This window comes from Scylla paramamosain, chromosome 22 (assembly GCF_035594125.1).
Source record: "Scylla paramamosain isolate STU-SP2022 chromosome 22, ASM3559412v1, whole genome shotgun sequence".
Taxonomy (NCBI): domain Eukaryota; kingdom Metazoa; phylum Arthropoda; class Malacostraca; order Decapoda; family Portunidae; genus Scylla; species Scylla paramamosain.
The window spans coordinates 6,437,749-6,450,000 of NC_087172.1; the positions used below are offsets into that span (position 1 = coordinate 6,437,749).

The window sequence follows — 12,252 nt, forward strand, 5'->3', positions numbered from 1 at the left end:
CTCTTCACTAGTTGCATAACCTATCTTTACCCAACCTGACCTTACTGGCCAAAGGCAACAAAATTTCTATAAAAAATGGCCTACTGAGGTGCCGCTCCCAAAAGAAAAAGGGCCAAAAGGATTATCTAAAGGTAGAGAAATATATTGAGACCTCCCTTCCCTTCCCCCCTTCCTTCTCCCTCTCTTTCTCTCCCGCCGTCCTTCGCGTGGTACAGTGATGGGTAGGAGTCGATAAATTTGCTACTTATTTTCTCAAGGTACTATGTTTTGCGCCTCCTCTCAGTCCAAAGTCTCCTCGTGTACTGGAGTGTTGTGTACGCGTCAACAACTGTGAGGTCATTCAGGGCCGTATTGTGAGTTTCATCGTCGTCACATTTTTTTTTTTTTTTTTTTTTTTTTTTTTTTTTTGAAGTTGTTAAGGTTTTCAAGAGTTCTGTTCAGTTTAGTTCAGTTCATTAGTACAGGTGTCATGTGCATTTGTATTAACTTCTAGTCTCCCTTTCTTGTTTTGCTCTTGTTTCTTTGTTCAAGTGCTGGTGTCAGTGTTTTCATGATTCCAGTGACAGTTTGACAAGGTTCCCGCATCATCAGTGGAAAAAAAAAACATGAGAACCAGACTAATTATCTCTCTGGACTTTAAAAATTACCATAATGAACGGCCGAAGTGCATTAACGAGTCTCGCTGTATCAGAGGACTAAGAACGAAGGGAAAGCACGAAACACTGTGGAAATTACTGCAGAATGTTACTCTTGCCTGTTGACCAGCAGTGTACCCTCATCTCGCCTCGCCTGCACCTCAGCCTTGCATTCCTCTGTAGTCTGCATCTTTTATCTGACTCTTTAAATGTACACCTGTCTGCCGTCCTGCCTCACTGTGTGTAATTAATTTTCCAACTCTATTTTTTCCCGTCTATCTTTCCTCCCCCTTTACTTTTCAGTTCTCAGTCTTTCCTCATCCATGTTTTCTTTCAGTCCCTCACATTTTTTTCCTCATTTTCCTCTTCCACCCTCCTAAACCTTCCCTCTATTTTCCCCTTCCACCTTCCCTCACAGTCATCCTCCCTACTTTCCTCCTTCCCCATCTTCCCCAGCTACCTTCAGTTACCTCCCCAGTCTCATCACTCCCCTCCCTGTCACTCTCCCCACCATATAAGCTACAACCCATACCTCTCCCCACCACCTCAGTTTCCCCCCTATCCTTGAAAACAGCCCTACCCATTCTCCCTTCCTCTTCCTCCCCCATCACCTACTGGACTCTCCCCCCACCTGTTTCACCTGTTGGTAGCGCCCTTCCCACGCCTCCCTGTTTACCTGTATGTACCCCCTCACCTCCACCTAGCCACCTGCCGCCTCACCTTGGCCGGAATGGGTTGGTGGTTAGATGGGTGGGTGGGTGGGTGTTAGGATGAAAGGTGAAAGGTAGACAATGAGTTACCTTCCCATATTGCTGTTTAAATTACCTGTTTTGGACTGAAGAATGATGAGAGAGAGGGTGGAATGTTTAAGCCTGAAGAATAATGAGAGGAAGAAGCGTTTTTGGGGAGAAGTAATGAGTGAGAAGGTAAATTCTTGAGTTAAAAGGCAATGGAGGAGTGAGAGCCTGCGTACGGTGAGAATGTAATGAGTTTGGAGCGTTTTTGGCCTGATAATTAATGAGTGAACCCGTTTGTAGTAGCATTTTGATGTGTTTGTTGTTTTTGTTATTGTTTTTTTTATGCGTGAGTGAGACTGACGCATAAATAATAATAATAATAATGATAATAATAATAATAATAATAATAATAATAATAATAATAATAATAATAAAGTAAAATTAGTTTCCTGCTTTAAAAAACAGTAAACAAAACGAGAAAAAATGCTAATAGGAATAAAAAAAAAAGTAAATAAATAACACAGGAAAAGATTTGTTCCTCATCACTCATTCCCATTATTCCATATTAAGTTACCCAACAAATGCTGGACTTAACGAGCCAAACGCGCCATGAAAACTCTAGATTAACCTGATGTATATTGGAATAACCGCCAGCAGTAAGTCTTACAAACAGCGGCAGGCGAGCGTCAGACAAGCAGGAAGTCACCACACCGCCGCGGCACCGGAATCAAATTGACTAGCGTGATTGCAACTTTTTTTTCTGTTTTTTTTCCTGTTAACGTTTTGGAGATTGGCAATTACGTCGGCTTTATAATTCCCTTTTTTATTCATTTTGTTTATTCAGTTTTGCTTTATTTTATTCGTTAGTGTATTTTTGTCCTTTTTCAGCCTGCGTATACAGAAAAAGAAGTCACTTGCATCATTTACAACACGGTCACCTGCGTTATTTAGGAAGGTGAAAGACTGACTGACTGGAATAAAGTTAGAAGGTAGAGTGTATTTGGGTTGGGTCGCAACAAAAATAGAGTGACAAGGGTGACGAGGGTGATTCAAGGCCTCACGTTTTCTTTATTTACGGAGAGGAGTCAGACACCTAAATTTAGATTCCTTAAGTGATGAACTGAAATAAACTGAACTGAAGGCGTGAAATTAACTTCGACATAACCCTGTAAAAAAAAAAAAAGGTGACAAGACGATATTGAGAATGCTGTCCTGGTACAAAGGTGATCTGGTGGTACTGAAGACTGTAATGTTCATCTCCTAATATTGTTTAAAGTAAGAAAAAAAAGAAAATTAAACAGGAAAAAGCGAATTCAAAAGTGCTGACAATTTTGATTAACATTATATAAAAAAAAAAAAAAATGCGGAAATAGTGGATGATGCAAAGGTTGATGGTACTTAAAATTGCACTACGTAAAAAAAAGGAAAGAAAAGAAAAGACAAAAAAAGTGGACATCATTCAAGGCCCAAGACAATTCCCATAAGGAGACGAGTCAAATAAAACACCTTAATTTGCATTCCCTAATAAAGGAGAAGGATGAGGAGTGGGTGAGTGATGCCGCCGAGGTGTTTTATCAAGGCGCGCAGGGTGTAGAGGTGGTTATATCTGATTCCTGCAAATTACGGAGTGGATCTGAACCTGTAGCGGCGTGTGTGTGTGTGTGTGTGTGTGTGTGTGTGTGTGTTAGGTTGAGATGTGTTTGGGTTTTTATTTGACGGGGGAGCGGGGGGACGGGGGACTGGCGGCTCGGTGGATCTTTCTCTCTCTCTCTCTCTCTCTCTCTCTCTCTCTCTCTCTCTCTCTCTCTCTCTCTCTCTCTCTCTCTCTCTCTCTCTCTCTCTCTCTCTCTCTCTCTCTCTCTCTCACTTGCGTTGGTCTTGGCCGGCGTCCCTCTTACCTGACAAAGTTTATAAAAGGGAGAGGGAGTGTGATATATTGTGCTTTTTTTTTTTTTTTTTTTTTTTTTTTTTTTTTTGTGTGTGGATTTTAGAGATCTGCCAGTTGAAAAATTATAAAGGATAAAGAAAAAAAGGTTGATGATACCGGATCTCCCCCCAAAAAAAGAAAAATATATATAACTGGAATTTTCTTTTCTTCTTTCCCTCCTTCCTTATTTTTTTTATTATTATCATTATTATTTTTTTATTGTGAAACCAGTACACTTATTAGACAAATAAATAACGCTAACCCTTTGACTACTATTGGTACACCTGACCTTAATTAATAATCACTCAGAGACATCTTTCCTTGTTACACAGCCACCTCCTATCTTTAAGCTGCCCAGAAATTACAAAATCTGTTCATTTTAATCCCCTTCTTTCTTGTAGATGCTTATAAAGGCTTCATACATTACTTCCGGTGCTGTTAATTGTTTCGTATTGCATTGAAGGGGTTAAGGAAGGGTTCGAATTGCCAGTGTTATGGAAAGATTATGCAAGAGGAACAAACAGACAACCCTGACTCAATAGAAAAATAATAATAAGCTTGTTTGTATCTAAGGTAACAAATGAGCGGATGTTACTGAGAATTATGGGAACAAGTAATGATGGTGATGTTAATGGTCAGTCTAAGTAGTGCAAGATCTGCCAGCTCATTTACTCAAGGGCACCCACCACCACCACCACCACCACCACCACCACCACCACTGTGCCCTTCAGTGTCCTTAAAGGCTCCTAGACACATGACTGGCGTAATTATTGCCTTGTGTTCATGCCGTGTCTCTTGCACTCTCTTAATTCCCACGCTCTTGTCTTTAGTTAGTCACGTTGTTGTTGTTGTTGTTGTTGTTGTTGTTGTTGTTGTTGTTGCTTCTTCTTCTTCTTCTTCTTCTTCTTCTTCTTCTTCTTCTTCTTCTTCTTCTTCTTCTTCTTCTTCTTCTTCTTCTTCTTCTTCTTCTTCTTCTTCTTCTTCTTCTTCTTCTTCTTCTTCTTCTTCTTCTTCTTCTTCTTCTTCTTCTTCTTCTTCTTCTTCTTCTTCTTCTTCTTCTTCTTCTTCTTCTTCTTCTTCTTCTTCTTCTTCTTCTTCTTCTTCTTCTTGAGGGTCTTTCCTTACCTCACTCACTCACTCACTCACTCACAGCTAGAGATGGAGAGGAAGGACTGCGGGAGATAGAGTGGGACCCGAGAAAGCATTTAAGTCTCTCTCTCTCTCTCTCTCTCTCTCTCTCTCTCTCTCTCTCTCTCTCTCTCTCTCTCTCTCTCTCTCTCTCTCTCTCTCCTTTGACCTGAAAGTAAAATTGATAAAGGGGAAAGATGTGAAAAAGCTACAGAGAGAGAGAGAGAGAGAGAGAGAGAGAGAGAGAGAGAGAGAGAGAGAGAGAGAGAGAGAGAAAATTAGCTAACCTTGAGTGTGACTGAATGATTTGTAGTTTGGGGAGCTGCAAGTCTGATGTTCTTCCTTCCTTCCTTCCTTCCTTCCTTCTTTTTTTTTTCTTCCGTCATTTTCTCCTTCAGTTCCTTCTCTTGTTTGCTTGTTACCTTCCCCTTTTTCGGTTTACTTTTATTTTTCTTTACCTTTCTTTATCATCATTCTTTATTTCACGCTATCAATTATTCCTTCAGCTCCCTTTCTTGCTTGCTTGTTCCTGTTTTTCTTTTTTCTTTCTTTCTTTCTTTCTTTCTTTCTTTCTTTCTTTCTTCACGTTATTGATTCCTGTTTCAGTTTCTCATTTTTTCCCTTATGTTTTCTTTCCATCCATACAAAATTGTCTTTACTCCTCTTCCTCCTCCTCCTCCTCCTCCTCCTCCTCCTCCTCCTCCTCCTCCTCCTCCTCCTCAAATCCATAACGAATCATCTTCATTTTTAAGAGAATTATTAGACATACCCCTTCTCTCCCCCCACCTCACCCCTTTCCCTCATTACGCACCCCCCACCGCCCCTTCCCCTTCCCCCTTTAACATCACAACAGGTGTGTCCGATGGTGAAGGTGCTAATTGCTCCATTGCATCGCGAGTTATGGCCAGGTGACACGCGCATTGCATTATGTGTGTGTGTGTGTGTGTGTGTGTGTGTGTGTGTGTGTGTGTTTGAGTTTGTGTTTGACTTGTTGGCGATTCAAGGATATCTCAGAAGGATTTTGTGTGTGTGTGTGTGTGTGTGTGTGTGTGAGAGAGAGAGAGAGAGAGAGAGAGAGAGGGGGGGGATGTTGAAAGATGACTGACACGGAAAATACAAATAAAGGATAAATAGATAAAACGATGAAATATCGAAGAGAAAGAAGAAATAAACGAATTGGAATAAAAAGCGGACATGGCAAATGGTAAGAGAGGAGAGAGAGAGAGAGAGAGAGAGAGAGAGAGACAGAAGATGATGAATGAAGAGATGAAGAGAGAAATCAGGAGAACAGTGATGGAAGAAATAAAAGGAAGATGATAGGAGGAGGTTAAGGAATGAAGGATGAGGAGATGTAAAAAGAGTAAAGACTGAGAAAACATTAAAAAAAAGAAGGAATAAAGGAGTGAGAAGGAGGAAGTGGAGGAATAAAAGTAGGAGAAAAATATGAGACAAAAATAAAGACTCGGTTTTTGGCACGTAGATAAACTCATGTCTATTTTGTTTATATTTACTTTCATTTATCACATTTGTATTTTCCTTCAAGCTTTACTCCCATGATTTATAGAGAATACTTATTTACTTTACTTTATTTATGCATTTTTATTAAGCTTTAGACACAACACACACGTAGACAAGCAAACATTCACGTACCCAGTCTCTTTAATCTCTTATTTTCCTCAATTTTTTTTTTCTTTGTTTATACTCGTAAAGAAATTTCTCTTCCCGGTTCTACACTTTTTCACTTATTCATCTCAATACACCAAGTTCTCTTTTTTTATTTATTCACTTTAAGCTTCGTCATTTTTTTTTTTTCTCCTCAAGATTTACGAGTTTACATTTAAAGATTTTTCTCCCATTTTCTTTTCTTTCTTTCTTTTTTATTTGTGTGTGAAGTGTCAAGGTCGGCATTCCGTCAGGTGTGTTGTTGTGGCCTCAGGTATCCACCGTGACGCGTTCTGATCGGAATCTCTCTCTCTCTCTCTCTCTCTCTCTCTCTCTCTCTCTCTCTCTCTCTCTCTCTCTCTCTCTCTCTCTCTCTCTCTCTCTCTCTCTCATCCTTCTGCTATCTTTCCTTTAATTTCCTCCACTTTTGTCTTGTTTCTTCATATCCTGTATTTCTTCCAGTCCTTCCATCCTTCGCTTCCTCCTTCCCCCACAGTTCCTTCAAGGTTAAAGGAAGGCAAAGGAGACACGGTACGCACTCATAATTCCTACACACACACACACACACACACACACACACACACACACACACACACACACACACACACACACACACACACACACACACACACACACACACACACCATCCTTCCCAGCTTCGCGTGGTACTGCACATCCCTAATGGTTTACTTGTAGATATCGCCTCTCCATAGTTTACATTTGCTTTACACTCGCGCCTCAGGGGACGGGCGTGTCTTGCCTTGGAGAGCGAGCGAGCAAGAGAGAGAGAGAGAGAGAGAGAGAGATGCATTTATTGGCCCCAAATATACAGTAAGAGAGCGTGGTGTAGAAACAAATGCCTAAGACTCCTTAATTAATGTGAAGTGGGCTTATGATGTGATGTATCTATAATTGTATGCCTATTTCCCTGCAAAATATACAGTACAGACGCACAAAAATAAATAAATAAATAAATAAAAACAGATTAAAAGAAAAAAACGGAGCACTTTATTATGCATATTATCATATTTATTCATATCCATATTCCCCCCTTAAAAAAAAAGGGATATTTATAACAAATTCATAAAAAAAAAAAACAGAAATACGTATGTTTTTTGGGCAGCAGGAAATTTGACTTAGCAGAGAGAGAGAGAGAGAGAGAGAGGGAGGGGAGGGGGGATTTCCGCTTTGGTCCATTATGGGAACACACACCTTCAGACTGGTGACAAGGTGGAGGTGTGGAGGTGGTCATCAATTAATGGTGCACCTGTGTGTGGTGAGTGAGTGCTTGGTAGGAGGATCAGGAGGAGGAGGGGGACCATTAACATTACAAGAATCAGCTTATTATTATTATTACGACGAGTAGCCGCAGTGACGCTAGACTCCCCGCAATCGGTTAGTCCAGCAGACCAGCGTGTGTATCCTCGACTTGCGGTGTGCCAAGGTAAAGTTTGAGGGCGGCTGAGATGTATTTGTGGCGTGATATTTTGACGCGCCTGTCACTGAGCTTACCCCGCTATTTATGTTAGGCGCGGCTCTACCTGTCTGACTCACCTGGGGACTAAACGGTGGTCTTCATGAGTCTTGCTAGCTCACCCTCTCCCTCTCTCTCTCCTCTCCCGTTCCTCCCCTCTCTCTTTTCCTCCCACAAGCCCCTGAACGCTTCCCAGATCACGTTCTTCTTTGACTATCAGCTGGATCCTGCTTACCTCCACCCTGACCCTCTTTCCCTCCGCTCCCTCACTCATTCTCTCTCTCTCTCTCTCTCTCTCTCTCTCTCTCTCTCTCTCTCTCTCTCTCTCTCTCTCTCTCTCTCTCTCTCTCTCTCTCTCTCTCTCTCTCTCTCTCTCTCTCTCTCTCAACGTTTTATGAGTTATTGTTGCAAAGTTATTTCCGTGGTTTAAACTTTGCTCTTTCGACCTGTCATGCTTGTATCCAGCCTGTCCACTGCAGGCTTGCTCACTCACTCACTCACTCACTCACTCACTCACTTGCTTTGTTAATGATTGGCTGACGTGACTGACTGTTTGATGATAGAATGGCTGGATGGCCGACTGAGTGAATAACTGGCTGGCTGGCTGGCTAACTGACTGACTCGCTGGCAAACTGACTGGCTGACTGGCTGACTGACTAAATATACTAATTATGTATATTTCCCAACAGAAACAGGAATTTGTGTCACTAATATGCCAAGTGGTTTATGGGAAAACTTTCTGAATGACTGGATATTTGAACCGAATAACCAACCGGATCCCTCAACCCTCCCTCCTCCCCCTACTCCCTTCCCCCTTCCCCCTCTACCCCCCGACCAGCAACCCTATACCCGACGCGGCTCTGCATGGACACGCTCAGCTCTCCTCTCACACTCCCCGCCTGCCGTCACGCCCATGAATATGCATACCGGTCTGCATGTATGTATCGCCGCGCGCCCCTCAGCTTGAAATTTATTTGCTGGATGAATAATAAAAGGTTGACAGGCGCTGGCCGCACTCTGTCTAGATACACACACGCACACACAGACACATAGGGGAGGGGTGTATGTCCTGGCCGCAGGGACACACACACACACACACACACACACACACACACACACACACACACACACACACACACACACACACACACACACACACACACACACACACACACACACACACACACACACACACACATTATTATTATTAACTCATTCCTTATCTTATTCTTAATTTTGAGTTTCCTTGGCTTGTTATCTTCTTAGTAAATTATTATTACTATTGTTACTACTACTACTACTACTACTACTACTACACACACACACACACACACACACACACACACACACACACACACACACACACACACACACACACACACACACACACACACACACACACGACTCTCTCTCCCTCACAGTCGCCTTGTGTTGTGCGTGCGAAGGGAATCAATCAGCATGCAAATGAACGCCACACTTGATGAATAAACAAGATCGTCTGTCCTCTCGAACCTTCTGCGGTAGTTATTTTTTTCTCTCTTTCTTTTTCCTTCGCTTGACCTTGTGGCTTAACGAGGCCATAAAAAACGATAAAAAAAAATAACTAGCAGAAAGAGAACAGCCCCAGTGCTTCCCTTACTTGGCTCTGGCGGCGGCACAGTGGCCAGTCTTTAGCAACCACTGCTGTTTTTAAAGGCCCTAGGAGATGATTAGCCGGGTTCCCTTCAGTGTTTATCCAGTTAATGATGCAGAAATGTTGTTAATATGTCACTAGAACCATAAGAACACTTTGAAAACCCTTTGTAACTTCAACTAGAGTTTTTTTTTTTATGTATGTAGTGGAGATGGCTGGTATTCGAAAAACTTTGCTCTCTCTCTCTCTCTCTCTCTCTCTCTCTCTCTCTCTCTCTCTCTCTCTCTCTCTCTCTCTCTCTCTCTCTCTCTCTCTCTCTCTCTCTCTCTCTCTCTCTCTCTCTCCACGACTATTTGCAGAGGCTACAAAGATAATAAGCCGTGTTTTCTAGGGTGATTTTCTGGTAATAATGCAGAAATCTTAATAATATGTCAATAGAACCATAAATAAAACACGAAAACCCCTGTAACTTCGAGTAGACTTCTTAGTATAGTAGATGTGCAAAAATATTAATCAGCCACTATTGAAGCTTAAAAACACCCTTAGAAAACATGCATTACTTAAACTAGAGCCTTCTGAATGTAGTGAAAGTGCAGAAATCCTATTAATCTGTCACTAGAACCTAAACAAAAAATAAATAAAATAAAAACACTGGTCTTCTAAATATAGTGGGAGTGCCGCGTAGAAGTGTTTCAGAAGACGGCACAAGGCAAGGTCAGTCAGACAAGACAAGTCTGCTATACCTACGCGGTCGCCTCTCTGCAGCCTTACCTGAACATCACACCCCACCCCGCCGGATAGACTCCTGAAGGTGGCGCCATCGGAGGGGGGAGGGGGACGTGTAGGCCAGGCAGCAAACAGAGTATTCGAGGTCATGCGTGAGTGGTGTTTGAAATGTGCAGTGGCGGGGGCAGGTAGGCACACACACACACACACACACACACACACACACACACACACACACACACACACACACACACACACACACACACACACGTTCATGGTCATGGTAGATGCTGTTCAGGCCCTCAGCTTTTATTTTTTATTTATTTCATTTTTTCATTTCATTTTATTTATTTATTTTTTATTTGTTTATTTATTTATTTATTTATTTATTTTGCCTCTACGCCTTTCTCTTTTCCTTATTTTTTTTACATTTTATATATTTCTCCTCGTTTTTTACTTTTTTTTTGTTTGCTTGTTTTTTTATGATGGTAATTGTTGAGAGAGAGAGAGAGAGAGAGAGAGAGAGAGAGAGAGAGAGAGAGAGAGAGAGAGAGAGAGAGAGAGAGAGGGCGTTGGCTCCTCATGGGTTCTACAGGTAATGCTTCTTGTGCTTCACCTGTAGCCGCGCCCACCTGTACACACCCCCACCACCACCACCACCACCACCACCACCACCACCACACCTTGACACTGCCGGCTGAATGTATGTGGGACGCCGACCCTGCCTCCTCCTCCTCCTCCTCCTCCTCCTCGTCTTGTTGTTGCTGTTGTTGTTGTTGTTCTCCGGATTCATCTTTTTTATCCGTATTTTTTGTGGAGAATCTCTTGGTGATAGGAAATTTCGTGTCCTCCTCCTCCTCCTCCTCCTCCTCCTCCTCCTCCTCCTCCTCCTCCTCCTCCTCCTCCTCCTCCTCCTCCTCCACGCAGTTAGTCGCGAACACACACGAACGCGCTCGCACAATAGTTGGCCAGCTGGCGTGCTTGTGTTTGTGGGGAGAGAGAGAGAGAGAGAGAGAGAGAGAGAGAGAGAGAGAGAGAGAGAGACCGCTAAAACTCTGGAGCAGTTAGATACACTCGGTCCATTCACCCACACACAAAACTCTCTCTCTCTCTCTCTCTCTCTCTCTCTCTCTCTCTCTCTCTCTCTCTCTCTCTCTCTCTCTCTCTCTCTCTCTCTCTCTCGCATATACAGTTACTTGCTTATACCCCCAAAACACCTTATTTCTCAGCACTCACAGATTACTCCTTGTATTGAAGCTAATCATGAATGTGTGTGTGTGTGTGTGTGTGTGTGTGTGTGTGTGTGTGTGTGTGTGTGTGTGTGTGTGTGTGAAGGCAGGGGAGTAAGAGTTTGGCAATAAGCTCCATCCTTTACCTGAGTCACCCCCCATCACTTTCCTCCTCCTCCTCCTCCTCCTCCTCCTCCTCCTCCTCCTCCTCCTCGTCTGCGACCCACCTTGGTGCGTATAGTGTCGCAACCTCACTAAGTCATTGCGTTCTCTCTCTCTCTCTCTCTCTCTCTCTCTCTCTCTCTCTCTCTCTCTCTCTCTCTCTCTCTCTCTCTCTCTCTCTCTCTCTCTCTCTCATGGATGAAAAGGAAGATTTTATTAAGGTTGAGGTTGGTTGCTTTCAGATTAGCTGGAGGAAAAGGAGGTGGAGGGGGAGAGGGAGGCTACGTGGAGATTAGGTCATGTTAAGTGGATGGCGGAGATGAGTGGGCATATGGAGGAGTAATTGAAGTAGGAGGAGGTGGTGATCTATGGGTGTGTGTATGGTAAGGATGGATAAGGTAAGGGTGTATATTATTGGAGGAGGTGGAGGAGGAGGGGGGATGTGGACTAGAAATAGGGTTAAGGGGAATTGAGGTAGTGGAATTAAGGGAGGGCATTGGGTTTGTGGTGAGGAGGTGTTAGTAGAGTTGAGGATTCCATAAAAGAAGGACTGGGAGCGAAGTGTACCGAACCGAACTTAACTGTACCTCCCCTCACCTTAACTTAAGTGACTCTAATTTTCCCTAATTTTACCTAACTTAACCTAACGGAACCTCACCTCACCACCTCGCCTCACCTCACCTAATCTAATGAAATACCAAACTTAACTCACCTAACCTAACCTAACCTAAGTTCACCTAACCTAACCTAAGTTCACCTCACCTAACCTAACCTAACCTAACCTAACCTAAGTTCACCTCACCTCACCTAACCTAACCCAACCCAAGTTCACCTCACCTAACCTAACCTAACCTAAGTTCACCTCACCTAACCTAACCTAATCTTATCTTACCTTAACCTAACTTAACCAAACCTAGGAGCCGCTTTGCGAAGACTTCA

At 42.8% G+C, this 12,252-nt stretch overlaps 1 protein-coding gene across 1 annotated transcript in view; it reads left to right on the forward strand.

Moving 5' to 3' along the window:
* The first annotated feature begins 380 nt into the window (after window positions 1-380).
* Window positions 381-12,252, forward strand: part of LOC135111483 (uncharacterized protein DDB_G0271670-like) — a 14,516-nt gene continuing 2,644 nt past the window's right edge. The window contains exon 1 of the mRNA XM_064024802.1: window positions 381-4,327. Coding sequence (XP_063880872.1) covers window positions 3,916-4,327 — 412 coding nt within the window. The 5' untranslated portion in view covers window positions 381-3,915. The remainder of the gene's footprint in view (window positions 4,328-12,252) is intronic.